Source organism: Lottia gigantea (genome assembly GCF_000327385.1).
Source record: "Lottia gigantea unplaced genomic scaffold LOTGIsca_41, whole genome shotgun sequence".
NCBI lineage: Eukaryota > Metazoa > Mollusca > Gastropoda > Lottiidae > Lottia > Lottia gigantea.
The window spans coordinates 849780-866060 of record NW_008709421.1 but is presented as its reverse complement, the minus strand read 5'-3'; the positions used below and the strand labels follow the sequence as shown (position 1 = coordinate 866060).

Genomic DNA, 16281 nt, shown 5'->3' with positions numbered 1-16281 from the left:
CTGTCGAACTGTAATCAAGCCGGACTTAGCACGGATACCTTGTGGTGTGATCATAGAATATGGCGCTTTGTCAATGCTTTATTAACTTTGCTGTAAATCATGCATTCGATTCTGATATAGGTCTCGTTCGATACCAAACCATATAGTTTATATTCCATTGTTTAAAACTCGGTAATCTCAGTATGGAACCATGACTGCGAAATACAGTTAAGTTTTAAAAACGCAAATGCCTACGTGAGTTGGTATAATAAACGAGTTTTGAAATCTTTCACAACTTTCAGTATGATTCATATTTACGCATTTTAAACGCAAGTTTAAGGTTAACTTGGAATTGCTTAAATTGATGGCACGTGCAGAGTTTACCTTATCCATGTAATTCCAAAATGGCACAATTGCAACCTAATTACGAAATAACCAGAATGGGTTATTAAGTCTTAGTTTCAAGTCGTTGGCTGGGGGCGTGTTGAAACATCGTGAACATTTAATAAGAATTAATAACTGTTCATAAAATTACAGTGCTGTCAATCAGCATGAAGGTTTAAGTAACCAAAGTCGCCACATTGTAAGAAGGGTTAAAGGAATAGTCCTAGGTTCAGCCAATGCAGTCACCAGCAGTCGCCAGGAATGAATTGGTGCTGAGGCTTAGAATTTGTACTCAGAGAATGTGAAGAATTAAAGGCCCAGAGAACTCATTTCTGACAATTTGTGGTGACAATCAATGATTGATGAATCAATTTCTTCTGCACTGAAGAACGTTTTATTGGGGCTTAATTCTCGCTTGCTGGGGCCCAGCCCCCATTTACGCCACCCTAACGACGGGGCTGCCTGGTAACCCGTGCTTAGGTAAATATGATCAGAATAATAAACGGTTTATCCGAATTATGATATGAAAGGATTAATGATATTCCGAATATTGATATAGTACGAATTCGAATTCATCTTGTCTTAAATGCCAATTAAGAATTAACGTATATCATTAGATAAATTGAGCTAATACGTGTATTATTTCAAGGCATTTCCTATCTGAATATCTCCATTTAAAAAGATAAAAGAACGGTCCATCATGTAAGCATATATCTTCTACAGGTGGATTTTTCACAAACGAAATGACAATTGAACGGAAATCACTCTATATCTATCAAAAACAGTCCTATTTCTTTATAAAATGTTAACTAGTTTATTTCATTGTCCTAGGGCGGAAACGTGGACTACCACATCAGACAATTTAAACCACAGTAGAAAATTGAAGTGGTGTGGAATAATTGATAATATAGCATTTTTTGTTTCTTTTTCAAAGTTAAGCAACAAAACACGGTTTGATGAAGTATGTGCTTATTTTTCTTGTTAATCTTCAGCAATAAGATGCATGTTGCTCGACACGCGCTTGCACACGCTCTGTCGGTGGGACGTCCGAAGTGGACGGAAAATGAGAATGAACTTGTAATCAGTTATCGTCTCAGATGTCGACAGCAAGTGATAGATTAAATTCTAATAAGATTAAAAAAAAGTCTGCTTGGTTTAATTCGTACCAGGATTAGTACTTAGTCCAAATTTTCAACCTATTTGCTCAGCTTGTAAACTTAAATTATGACTAGAATAATAAAAATAAAATATATCCTTCATTCTGTACATTACTTTGTGCAATTTTATTTCGGCTATCCGCCGGTCTATCTCTGCAAAGGCTGAGAGTTATACGTTCCGTTCGTCTACAATTAAATGATAACGGACAGGTGAAAGTAACGACAATCTAAGTTTCCAGACCGTTTTTGCTTTCTACCTTAAAATGCGCCTATAATATTTCTTAAGATGTCCTATTATCTGGAAGATAATTGATAATGCCACGCATTCTGCACTTTCAAAAGAATCAACCTTCATCTTCCGACGTTTCGTAGGCTAAACAGTTTAACAACATTCTCTATGTTTATATCCTTAGGCCTGATACTGATTATTATTAACGACCATTGCAACATGTCTTGAATTTTGTAATTCCGGACTACGCGCTCATAATTATTTTTTTTTAAGTATAACTCCGCACGTGAAAAATCGACATATTATCATTATGTCTGGATATACTGTCTATCTGTTTTTTCATCCAGTCTTAAGTTAATTCGGTCACAAAACGGAAATAAAACTTATCAGCGCATGCGCACATATAGAAAAACAAAATGGCGTTGTGATTAAGAAATAAATGTAAACATTTGTTTTAAGTCATGACAAAAACAAATACATATTGCTTTTTAAATTAAATGCAAAGTCAGATAATTATTTAAATCCCATTCAACATGCTTGACCTTGAAGTTGTTCCAGAAAGATCCCTGGGAAACGAACAATGGGAGTTTGTTTTGGGTAAGTTTTCTATTCATTTTCCAGAGCAAAAACGAAGCCAATTTATTATTGCGCATAACGTCATCATTTTGCATTATGGAAATGATTTATGCAGTGTTCTTACACTAATCTCTTGCTGGGATTCTAGTTTAAATTGCATAAACTAATTGGTGCCACTCGAATCCATAAGTTATTACAATTTTGGTAGGCCTGTATTCGTTACATGTCAACTTAGGTCCTGACAACAATATAGAGATGATCTATTTATAGAAAAAAGTAATACTGCCCTGCCCTACTTTCCTTAGATATGATCAGCTGTTTAAATAGTATTATGGTCAACTTATATGTATCTAGGAAAGGTCAACCCTTCCCAGTAGGCTATTTCAAGATCTATAGACTTGATTAACATTAAAAGAGCTAAATTGTTTCAATACAGTAGCTTATATTCCAAAAAGTATGATTGTTTTTTGGGGTAGAGGTTAGTCTGAACCACCTGCCTCTCAGCCTTTTGATAGTTGTGCAGGGCTTTTCAACCTATTTTTATTGAATTTGCATTATCCAAATCCTGATTTATTCAGAAAGATGGTTCGGTCATACCATCGTTTTCCTCCTACACCACTTATGTCAAGTGTGCAGCTCCATTATTCAAATACGTAGTTGGTTCTGTTCCTGCCATCTTCTATCCATACAAAGTTACTGTCAGTAGTTACTGTAATTAACTTTGTTGACAAGATTTTTTGGTCTAATTGTGAACTTCACGTATAGAACATATCCACACACAACTCAATTTCAACACCTAGTTATTTTTTTTATTGCAAACTTAAGACCAATAGGAGAGTAATTAAAATTATGAAATGTTCTCAGCCATTTTCATGAAGACCGTCAGAAATGTGCATAACTGTCATGAACTTTCACACAGACTGTCTTCCGATGCAATAAGGGATGATGCTGGACCCAGTTTGGTATACATAGTATAACACAGAGTCCATGCCTTGTCTAAGGTTCATCAAATGTTATTTTGAATGTAAAATACTAACAAAAGATATCGTACTGGTATCGGGTACCAGTATATTGTGGGTGACCGCTTGAAACCTCATATAATGATAAATGATGCGAAACTACTTTTCGAGAAAAATGCAAAAAACTATTTGAAGTCGTATTTTGTTAAAATCTTTTTACCATTTCTTTTACCGCTATACATGGTTTTCATTCTTTGAAAATTTAAACCTTGTATAACAATTTAGAGTACTCCGGCCCATTCAACCAATAACTCGTATAATAGTACAGTATACAAGGTTTTTCGTTTTCATCCGCAAAAAAAGAAAAACCTCGTATAATATAATATTTTATGAGGTTCTAAATCTGACTGTTTATATATACGTGTTATTTAATTAGTGGTTTTTGGGTTATTTACAATCAAGCTAAGTATAAGAGATTTTGATTATAAGATCCGCGCTTTTACGAGCTTTCGAACGGTACTAAAATGTCAAAATGACCAAATGTGGCATATACGAGGTTTCAAGCGGTCACCCACGATATGTAGTATTATGAAAATACAGTTTAAATTTGCATAACTGTCAAAAGTACTGTAAGAGGACAGTGAAACCAACTTGTGCCTCGCAAGTAACATTCTCTTATAAGCTTATACAGCTATTACAGGCCAGTACAGGACCACAGTGCTAACTTCAAAGTATTTTTTGTTGTATTGAAGGAGAACTTTTGAATTTTGATTGTATAAAGGTCCGTTAATTTTAGATTGTTAGATTTCGACAAGGGGAGGGTTTGATACACATGAAATCAGGCCATGTCTTTTTGAACATCCTTATTCATTTGAATCAACCTTTTGTGTATAAATAGAGGCTTATTCAAGATTCTTTCAAGTGGTTTTCAAAAATATACTTCTGGTATATCACTAAAAGTATTTATTTTTTTTAATCTGTTTTCACAGTTTAGCATTGGTAATTGTTATATTTTCAATAAGACCTTTTGTCTATAAATTTATTCAAGATTTTTAAAAACAAATGCCTAAAATTTATAGTTTTTTTTAAATCTGTTTTCGAATTTTGCATTGCTAAATCGATAATATGTAATAGTTAGTTATATTTTTAATAATACTAGTTGTGTATTGTAACAGATGGCTTTGATAATCTATATAGTCACATAGTGACGTTTGTGATACTAAATGAATTGACATTGTGATTCAAAATGAATTGACGTATGTATTAGAAATTACGCTATGCAATTATAGGATAATTTTAACTGTGACATATGTTATGTGGTATTAAATGATATGAATGGATATGTAGCATCATTGTTCTTTCATTTGAATATATGACGTACTATTGTGTAGTATGATTAAATTGATAAATTTGATATATTCATTGTTTTAATATATGCATCATTGAATTTATTTGTTCTCTTTGGTTTGGGTGACGTATTTGTTTTCAGAGATGTAGCTTAACCTAACCAACCGATAACTGTCAGGCATTGGTGTTGATATGGATGGCATATTGTACTTACTGGCCTTTTGATCACTCTAGAATCATTGCTGATATCTGCTTTATTATAAATAACGCTTTCAATAACACTGAGAATGGTGTTAATCTTGATGGTCTTTCAAACATCAAATAAATACTGTTTTTGTCTTGTCAACTGTTTCACCCACCAGCTGCAGGCACATGAGGAGAAAAAATTAGGCTATGTCAATAATCACGAGATGATCGTGCTAATTGAAGTGAAAATGAATCTGATTGGATGAGTCCAATGAAGGAAACAATTGGCAGCGAGAAACAAATCCGAATATCAAACTAGTTTGATGTTTAAAATCCTAGTTGAAATGCAATAATCTTGTTGTGGTAAAGCAGACACAATGAAATTTTACTCAAGATTCGCATTGGCGACCAAAACTAGTTGCCTGCATCATTACTAAATGGTAAATTGTTTGCATGGTAAATTTTTTCAATGACATTAGGAATAGTACCAATCTAGATTGTTTTAACCCTTTGAACCCTGAGTGTAAAAGAAATACAACGTCATATTCCCTGAACTCCAAGTAATAAAAGTTAAAGCGTATGACGTTAACGTTGTATGACGTCACTTAGCAACTGCCGGTATACCGGCTGGTCAGGTATATATTGCGTTAGTGTTTGGCCGGTATACCGGCTGCTAGGGTTGAAAGGGTATGCTGATCACAGTTTAACATTCCAAAAGAAATAATTTTATTGCTCGTACTCTCATATTTGGGTGCAAAAATATGTCATCTCTAGGAGTAAATCATACTTAGGTCTGAGAAATGTGAATTATTTCCCTAAACTAATCAGTAATGATGTTCACAGCTTACTGTCAAAATACAAATGAATTCATAATTATGTTTTTTAATGAGACTTTTCATATTGAATATTCATTGATATTGTCATGTGTATACAATCATGCTGCAGTTTGTCTACGTACAGCTGTAACAGAAAATGTTTTGGCTTCAGAGACTATATCAGCAACTTGTGGATACCCAAAATTTCGGAGAGGATAAGCTTGTTAACGAAATGAATAAAAAGTTGAATTTCTTGTTTGAGGTCTATTTGGAAGAATATCTTACACTAGATTGAAGTCAACTCTAGAAAACGTCACACCTGACCCTTTAAAAAAGAATGTTTTCAACATTGAGTTAATAAATAATAGGAATGATGATTTAGAACCATGAGAATCTTTCCTATATGAAGATATATGTAATGATTTTAGTTTCATAAGACTATATTAAGAAATCATTGTAAGTGATACGATTAAAAGCACATTAGTTTCTCTACAAACTTGTTGGCTAGTTGTTCTGTAAACTCAATATAACCTTTACTTCAAATCAGTATAAAATTCATGTGACACAATTTTACGTATTTATGATTTTTTTCTGAATATTTAATTGATATTTTAACTAACTTGTGTTTCATGTTGCTTTTCAACAGAACATCATATTTTTATTAAAATTTCTTCCTTTAAGTATTTGAATTTTTACTACTATTAGAGATACATATAACATAGAATTTAAGAATATGGTATTATGCAATATTTTGTTGATATAAACAACCTTTTTAACACCCCAAGCTAAGCTATTCTTTACCTGATCCAGATATTAATATAAGATAAGTGTATGGTATTACGAAAGTGCACCAATGGCAATATAAAGTATATTTTTATCTTGTGGATGTTGGAAAAAGATTTTCAGATAGAATCTTCAGGCTTATTTTGATCATTTTATTTTAATGCTGTAAAATGAAATATGTTATTGAGCCAGTCTAATTAGAATAAAACCAAACTTTTGCTTTATTTTTTGTCAACTTTTATTTTTAATTTAGCCACTTCAGTTAGGGTCAAAAGATGGGCCTTTTGAACATTCGTCTATTTGATGACACTTCCAGCCAATTAAATTTCTGCTCTCTCCAACGCTGGGATTTTGTGACACACTTCTTGGAATTCTCTGAAATTTGATTTGAATAGGACATAATATAGATCTGTCTCATAATCAACAGTGCTCTCTAATGGTGTAGTACTTAGAACTTGAAATTCTCTTTGCATTTTCATTTGAATTTCTAAACAGTCAGGGAATAAATCGAAATATTTAATCTCACGAGTGAGTAAGCTTACAACTTGCCAACTTAATTAAATATTTGATAGACTTGACTTCACCAGAGCAAAGCTGTTGGTAATGAGTAGAAGCCGAAAGAGGATATTTTGAATCACATTTATCATAGGAAATTATAATTTAACTGACAGCTACCACACGTCACGTACAACCAAGTTTTTTAACCATCACTGACACATAAATCCAATATATGCTTCCTGTATTGTTTATCCCTTAACAATACACCACAATACAGGTGACAGTTTAAGTGGAAGAGTTTCTCTCAACTTTGATTGCTGACAGACTCAGACATGCTGACAGTCAGCATATGAAAAAGGCAAAGATCAGTGACTTTTTATCCTGGTATAATTTTCTTATGTAACTACTGGTGCCGCACCAGTGTCTGGATTTCACTTAATTTGTGGCACATGTTGGAGACCATTGTGTAATGAAAGGTGAAAAATGACTGTCCATTTTGAAAATTGCCGGTATTTTTAAAAAGATAAATGAGCGTATTGTTTTTAGGGAAATGAATATAATCTGACAAGTGGCAAGGTGACAGCAAGGAGAAGGTTTAGATTAATGCCTTTTAAAACAAGGCAGATGTTTTTTTATGAAAATTATTTCCTCCTTAGTCTTAATGATATTTTCATAAGTAGACTGTTCTTACCTATGAAGATATGAAAGTTGAAACCTATTATAATGTTGGGTATTCGGGGCTGGTGAAAGCACCGGGGGCAGTAAGGGAATAAAGGTTGTAACTTTGTACTATTGACAGTTTCGAAAGCACAGGCACAGGAATATAAGTTTGAATTTGAATCAACAAAATGTGTGTTTATCTTTTTAAGTTCATAACAGTTATGTACAGTTGAAACTGTAGATAATCTGAAATTAGCCAAAGAGAATATCATCTTGGGATCTTTAGATTAAAATGAAAACAAATTAAAAAACATACTGGAAGAAATGTTAAGCAATAGAATTCAGATGGATATTATAAGAAAAAAGGAAACAATATTTGAAGAGGCGTCTATTTATAATAAATTTTGGCAATCTACCATGGACAAAGAGGTCATTTTATATTCTTAATCCGTTAAGGTGATATCTATTGTTATTATGACACTTGGTTTGGAGTTTTCTAAACTTCATTTGACTTACATTAAGAAGTTTGTTCATAATACTCATCCCACGATTGTAGGATGATGTGTTTAGAATTATCTTGAATATTTCTCAGCTCAAATTCAGCTATCTGTATTAGTTTTCAAAATCAAAATCCTACCATTCTCCTATAAAAACTGGAATTTAGATACATGTATTATCAATATTATTTCTATGTTGTTATAAACATTCTCACTGTCAGTTATGACCAATATTATTTCTATGCTGTTATAAACATTCTCACTGTCAGTTATGACAGATAACATGATATAGGTTATTTTTTTATGTGTTTGTGAATTCTCAAAAGCTTGAATTCAGCTTTATTATCTTATGAAGAAATATTTAGGTGACTTGATCCCTTAAAATCCTCCACATCCTTTGAAAATCAATCTGATTAAATTTAGACATAATTTTTATTAACTTTTAGTTTAAATATAGCCACTGTAGTTAGTCTAAAGACAGGTCAAATTAACCTTTCTGACATTAACTGCTTGAATTTATCAAATTCTACACTTTCCAGCACTAGCATTTTGTGAGGCAGTGTTAGGTTAGGTCAAAAGGTTAATTTGTAAACGCACAAGAGGGCTGTCATTAGACCCTAACAGAAGTGGCTATAGAAGCCAGTAAAACAGTTTTGTCTGATTTTAAATCATGGGTGATGCTCAAGCAACAGTAGGTCAAGACTAGCTCAATCCTGGCAAAGGTGGATGTACTTCCTTAAAAACTCTAGCACCAAGTCAGTAAAATATCATGATAAAAATCATGAGCTTATATCGTGACTTTTATGTAGAGTTACATTTTCAATATATATAATTTGTAACAAGATATGAGAGAGGCAATATTGCACAACAAATCAACCTTTACCCAAATTACAAAACTAACATCTAATATAAAAAAAGATTAAGTCTAATGCTTGCAAATGTCTGAATATATCTAATAAGTATATATTGAGTTTTGGAAATGAATGACAAAGGCAGCAAAGAAACAGCATATCGTGGGTGACTACTTGAAACCTCGTATAACGATATATGATGTATTACTTTTCGAGAAAAACGCAAAAAACTATTTTTACGTGTATTTTGTTAAAATCTTTTTTATTATTTTTTTTACCGCTATACGTGGTTTTCATTCTTTGAAAATATAAACCTCGTATAACAAATTGAAATCTCCAGCCTATTGAACCAAAAACATGTATAATAGTACAGCATACGTTTTTCATTTTCATCCACAGAAAAAGAAACATTGAACCTTGTATAATAATATATTTTACGAAGTTTTAAATCTAACTGTATATATATGTGTTATTTAATTAGTGCTTTTTGAGTTATTTACAATCAAGCTAAGAATACGAGCTTTTGATCACAAGATCCGCGCTTTTACGAGCTTTCGAATGGTACCAAAAAGTAAAAATGGCCAAATATGGCATATAACAAGGTTTCAAGAGGTCACCCACCATATTTGTAGGTTTTTTAAATGAATTCTTGTAGTTGACTTAACTTTAATCTGTCAATAATATTGGTTTCGTGTTTTTTCCTTGAATTTTTGGTGAAAAATTGGAGCTGTGAGAATTTAGATGTTAGACAAATTTGTTACATTAATTGTTATATTAATTTGTTACATTAATTGTTATATTAATTTGTTACATTAATTGTTATATTAATTTGTTACATTAATTATTATATTAGTTTGTTACATTAATTGTTATATTAATTTGTTACATTAATTGTTATATTAATTTGTTACATTAATTGTTATATTAATTTGTTACATTAATTGTTATATTAATTTGTTACATTAATTGTTATATTAGTTTGTTACATTAATTGTTATATTAATTTGTTACATTAATTGTTATATTAATTTGTTACATTAATTGTTATATTAATTTGTTACATTAATTGTTATATTTGTTAGTTACATTAATTGTTATATTAATTTGTTACATTAATTGTTATATTAATTTGTTACATTAATTGTTATATTAATTTGTTACATTAATTGTTATATTAGTTTGTTACATTAATTGTTATATTAATTTGTTACATTAATTGTTATATCAATTTGTTACATTAATTGTTATATTAATTTGTTAGATGATAGGGATTGTTAAGAGGTTTTCTAAACTTTGTATGTGTATCTGGGACACTGATAGCAACTATTTGCGCCATTCCAATTTTCATTCTGACCTCTGTGGTCCTTTCAATTCCACTAAAACTAATGCGTTTCATGTCGTCACTAGAAAGGAATTGCATAAACATTAACAGTAGTTATCGGTAGCTCCCCTCTAGTGACGTCATAACACTCGAGTCCGAGTCACAACCGAACTGTAATATTTTCTAGAGTTGAGACTCATGTGACGTAATATTTGACCTAGTTAGAATCTCTGGTCCGACACTCACTATTTGGAGAGTCAAACATGAGTTAACATGATAGTATGGAATGTCTATATATGGTCAAAAGTCCCACCATATTGCCTTAACTCGATCAACTTCGATAGCAACCCTCACTCGGCATGCGCATTGAATATAATTACGTCATTTCTCCATCAACTTTAGCTCGACCACAGAGGTTCAATCGAAGTCACCCTCAGTGTCCCCGATACACATTCACATTAATGTTATGATTTTCCACTTGCCACCCTTTAGCTTATTTGTATTTTTTTATTATTTTAGGCATGCCAATCTACCAAGCAGTCAATATATTAAGACGACAAGATCGTACAATAAAAGGTGTACAAGTATGGTACAGTGATCAGGTTTGTACGTTCCTAATATTTTATTTTGTTTGATAGTAAAGGAAAAGTCTTGATTTTAGACATATAATCTTACATCTTCATAAATGTCATTGTGTGACTTTGGAAGTGCTACGATACATACTAAGTGAATTTTGGTCAAGACTAAAACATAGTCTCTACTTGTGACCTTGGCCAGTGCTTCTATAAGAGATTATCTCTTATAAAACCTTATACTCAAATCTGCTGTTGCTTTTAACACAGTTCTTTGTAGGTGTTATTTGTTTTAGAAGCTTGGCTTCGAACACGAGTGAAAAATTGATCATGTATTGTCATCGGTCTGTCATTCCACTATTAATCATTTCCATGGAACATGGCACAATTCTGAATTGATTTTAGTGCTAAATTTTCGTTGGAGATACTTCTACAATAATAATAATTTTGAAAAATCTTATTTATGATGAAATCCATGTTCTAGATGGAAGAAAATTAAAAAAAAAATTTTCCATTTTGTAATAGCAAGTACTCGAAGGGACAGGTTTGCCATTTCGGTGGGTTGATTTGAGTGTTGAATATATGTAAATAGTCTCCAGCAGTAGTAGAAGTGTATGAAAATCACATAATTTCTTCAAACTAGGAATTTTACTCACTATTTCCATATATATCTCTTCTATATATCATAGAGTATCTTAAATTGGCCTACCTGTCCATTTAATTATGTAAATATGTAATATGATCTTGACCGAAGTTCTGGAAATAACCGGTACTATTTTCAGTTTAACAGAGTAGGATTGATTGATCTAGTAATGGGTTTATAATAGAATTAAATGTTATGAAGGAAGTCATATCATTGAGGAATCCTAACGCTTGCAGTCTTGCCATTTTATTATCTTCTGTCTACCGTGATATTGTAATAGAATACCATTACTCTCAGGAATTTTCAAACAAGCAGGATCAAAATGAAAGAATCTGAATCTGAAATGACACCCTCAATCCATCGATTTCTCATTGATGTAAAGATGAAAAATTTAAATATTTGAAATTTTTCCTGTTATTGATCTACATTTTCACACATATTTTAAAGGCACAGGTTGGCCATTTTTTCTACCAATCATACTTTAGTCTCAGAAACTGGGATTTTTTAGCTGAGCTAATCAGTAAAAGTGTTCACAGCTCACTGTCAAAATTTGAGCCTTCAAATCCTTGTGTGTCAAGAATTATCTGCGTTGGAATGATAATATTATGACTCATCAATTTAAGATACTCTGTGATATATAGAAAAGACATATAAGAAATAGTGAGTAAAAATTCCTAGTTTAGGGTATTTTTAAAGGAATTATGTGATTTTCGTACATTTCTAGTACTTCTGAGGACTATTTACATATATTCAATACTAAAATCAACCCCTCATAATGGCACATCTGTCCCTTTAAGAATTTTTGCATGTGTTTGTGAAATGTCTGGGTATACAAGTAGCATTTCATTATAAAATACTTACTCACTGAAGTTATGACCGATTACTTCCTCAATTGTAAAGTTCATTAGCTGCTACCAATGTTTCGCCAATATGTTGTTTGGATTTTGAGTTTTGTTTTGAAGTTCAAGGACTTTATTCTCCAAAACTTAACTTAATCAAAATCCAGATTTTAAGAAATACAGTAATCTGATTGGATAATAAAACTAAATTTAAAATCAGTTTTAGTGATTGACCAATCAGATGACTGGAACGTTAAGTTAAGTTTCCTTATTACTTGTTTTTTTTATTATTTAGATCATGACTGCGATAAGCAAACCTACCAAACTCTATGTACTGAAACTACTAGATCCTAGAATTGGCCTACCTGACATTGCTTTTGTTAAATCCCAATTTTCTTTCAACTTGATAAAATAAAATTCAACCCTCTGTTAGTATTTCAATATGACATTGTTGATGGCTTTATCAAAAATTTCATAATTGAGATGAAATATCGCCATACTCAGGAAACAGGATTATGATAAAACTGCAATTAATTAAGGTTTTTGCTGATTAGGCATTTTTTTTTTGTTATGATAGGCCGGGTACAAACATCCTCCCCCACCTTCCGAAACTACAAAACAACTTGTTTGTTACTTTTTCACCTGTTTCGTTCATAATACTTAAATTGCTTATCTGTTCCTTTTGATAAATAAAAGTAGTGGGCTAGAATAGTTGAGCTATAAATAACAGGTCGTGCTGCTGTTAATAGATGACTGGTTTCACAGTCGTTTTAAATCAATAACTTGTTGCCAATGTACAGTATACAGTATATATAGATGACCGTAAGAGACAATAGACTTCTCTACTTGTTTTCTTTAATAGAGTTATATTAACGCTTTTCATTTGTGGCAGTCTGGATCTGTGACCATCCTGTTGCTGCTGGTCGGTCAATACTGATTAGATGCTGTGGATCACCAGTTGACCTGATTCCATTTTTATTGTCATTCCAAAAATTGGATTCTGATATTGAGTTAAACTAATGTCAATTCAGCTCTATTCAGCGATGAAGAAAAATTGACATTTAAATATATTTTTTTCAAACAGAATTTTTGTAATCACTTTTCATAGAAAATGGAACTATATTGATCAACTTAAAATTATGTTGTGAAATACGTGAGCTGCCCCATCATTCATGGCGAATAGAGCCAAATCAACAGCCCTTCAATTTCAAGCATTATAAGTGAGCTAACCTCTTCTTCTGTTGAACACTGAGCACTCATTGTCCTTTCAGTATGATATTGGTTTTTGCTAATTAGCATGCCCATTTATTACTGCATTAATACTTAGGCAGATGTATCAGACTTGTATAACGTATAATATGATCAGAAAATGAAAATCCTACATAAGTCTGGCAATGTCAGGCACCTTGAAGATTCCTCCAGTCATCTTCCATAAGATTTTCTTTAGAAAGATTAACATTGTAATATTTTTCATTTCTTGAAGAAGTTTCCCACCGTATTTTCAATCAATAACACCTCTTAACCTTTTTCAATGTTTTTAACAAATTTTTGTTATATCTATGTATTTTCATGGTCAAGTATGTTTTTAATGTTGGTTGTTTTTAAACAACCAAACCCACAGGCTATTCCTTTTTTATTTGAACAGAGAAAAAGAATAGAATATAGACTTTCCATCATTTTCTATGAATCTTAACTGAATATCTCCATATGAGAGTGTATTTCATAAAACTATGAAAGTGTTTTACATAAAACTATGAAACTGTATTTCATTATTAACTATGAAACTGTATTTCATCATTAACTATGAAACTGTATTTCATTATTAACTATGAAACTGTATTTCCTAAAACTATGAAACTGTATGCCATAAAACTATGAAATTATATTTCATAAAACTATGAAATTGTATTCCATATAATTATGAAAGTGTATTTCATAAAACTATGAAATTGTATTTCTTAAAACTATGAGAACTGTATGCCATAAAACTATGAATGTGTATTTCATAAAACTATGAAATTGAATTCCATATAGTTATGAAACTATATTTCTTAAAACTATTAATCTGTATGCCATAAAACTATGAATGTGTATTTCATAAAACTATGAAATTGTATTCCATATAATTATGAAACTGTATTTCTTAAAACTATTAATCTGTATGCCATAAAACTATGAAATTGTATTTCATAAAACTATAAAATTGTATTCCATATAATTATGAAACTGTATTTCTTAAAACTATTAATCTGTATGCCATAAAACTATGAAATTGTATTTCATAAAACTATAAAATTGTATTCCATATAATTATGAAACTGTATTTCTTAAAACTATTAATCTGTATGCCATAAAACTATGAATGTGTATTTCATAAAACTATGAAATTGTATTCCATATAATTATGAAAGTGAATTTCTTAAAAATATGAATGTGTATTTCATGAAACTATGAATGTGTATTTCATAAAACTATGTAACTGTATTTCCTAAAACTATGAAACTACATTTCCTAAAACTATGAATATGAAATTGTATGCCATAAAACTATGACTGTGTATTTCTTAAATCTAAGAAACTGTATTTCCTAAAACTATAAAAAACTGTTTTTCTTAAAACTATGAAATTGTATCCTATGAAATAAGATAACCATCCAAGATACAATCATGAAGTTATCTTGTACAGATCTCTACAACTGAAGCTTTTTGAAATTAATAGGTTGATGGTCCTATTGCTATCATTTCTTTCTCAGAAAACTATTTCACAATGACTTAAAGGCTTAGAATGTGGAAATTTGGTTTTAGATCAATGAAAATGTTTCTCTATAGCTGAATATTTTTGACTTAATCACATGGCACCAAATGTGCTTTCTGTTATGGTGAAATGAAATTTAAAAGAAGGAAAAACTTGATGAAATCCAAATGTTTATTTTTTGACAAAAGGTTTAATCTTTTTTTGTACCATACTTAATGATTGAATGGCAAAACTGATTTTATCTCTTTTTATCAACGAGGCAAATTATATTCTCTTCCACAATAGTCAGCTTACTGTAAAATTAGACTGAGTTTCAATGGACTTGTTATAGAGTTTAGAAAAGGTTAAAAATATACTCTTTAAAATAAAAATCAATAATGGCATAGAATTTGTATTACTGAGTTCTCTATTAATCCTCTACATTCTTGTGGCTTTCAGTGTTTTTGATTCCGTGCGGCAAATATATATATATATCCAGTCTCCAGTAATAACACTGTAATACCATTGTTGAGTGTGTATTTATGTTATATGAGAACTACTGAGATAGTTGGTGGTTTCTATAAATAAATCACACTGTATGAAATTAGATTGCTTATGGTAAAAGTGTTGATAAACAGAACAATTACTTGACCTCATCCCCTGATTTGTTTTTCTTTTGATAAATGAATGAATTGACAATGAATTTAAACAAAATGATCTATACTGCAAGAAAAACATGGACATTTCGCAAGAGGAAATAAAAGATTATTATTATGATTATCAGTCTTTTTGGAAAAACATTGATTGCTCAATGTAGTCACTGGTTGATAGAGAAAGGATTAGTCCCTGTTAAATCTGTGATTAAGATGTTGAAATTATCACTATTTTGTTGCAGACTTTATGTGGAAAATTGAGCTTTGATTTGAAAAATAAGAAATGTATTTTAATGCACAAAATGAAATATGAACCCTGCCTGTCTGAAAGAAATAGGTCCCAATCTGTAGGAGTTGAAATTATTTTTTTAAAGGCTTCTACACCCACATGAAAATTAAACGTTAGATTCGATTTGATCATCAATTAGAGTACAAATGGACTCACTCCACTAATTCATTTGCCATCTTTTCCCATGTTAAAACACGAAATTCAACCTTCTACAACTTTTTCCAGAAATCTCATTGAAAGCTTTCCAATATGTCGAATAAAAGCCTGACCAATCCTCAATGTCTCCTAAAAAATTCAATATATGATGACCA

At 31.1% G+C, this 16281-nt stretch overlaps 1 protein-coding gene across 1 annotated transcript; it reads left to right on the top strand.

Annotated features, from left to right (window-relative positions):
- Positions 1-2282: 2282 nt before the first annotated feature.
- Positions 2283-10877, top strand: LOTGIDRAFT_122620 (hypothetical protein; the record flags this gene model as incomplete). Its single annotated transcript, XM_009060232.1, has 2 exons — positions 2283-2346; positions 10762-10877. 2 exons carry the CDS (start codon positions 2283-2285, stop codon positions 10875-10877), a joined length of 180 nt encoding a protein of 59 aa, XP_009058480.1.
- Between the last annotated feature and the right edge of the window lie 5404 nt (positions 10878-16281).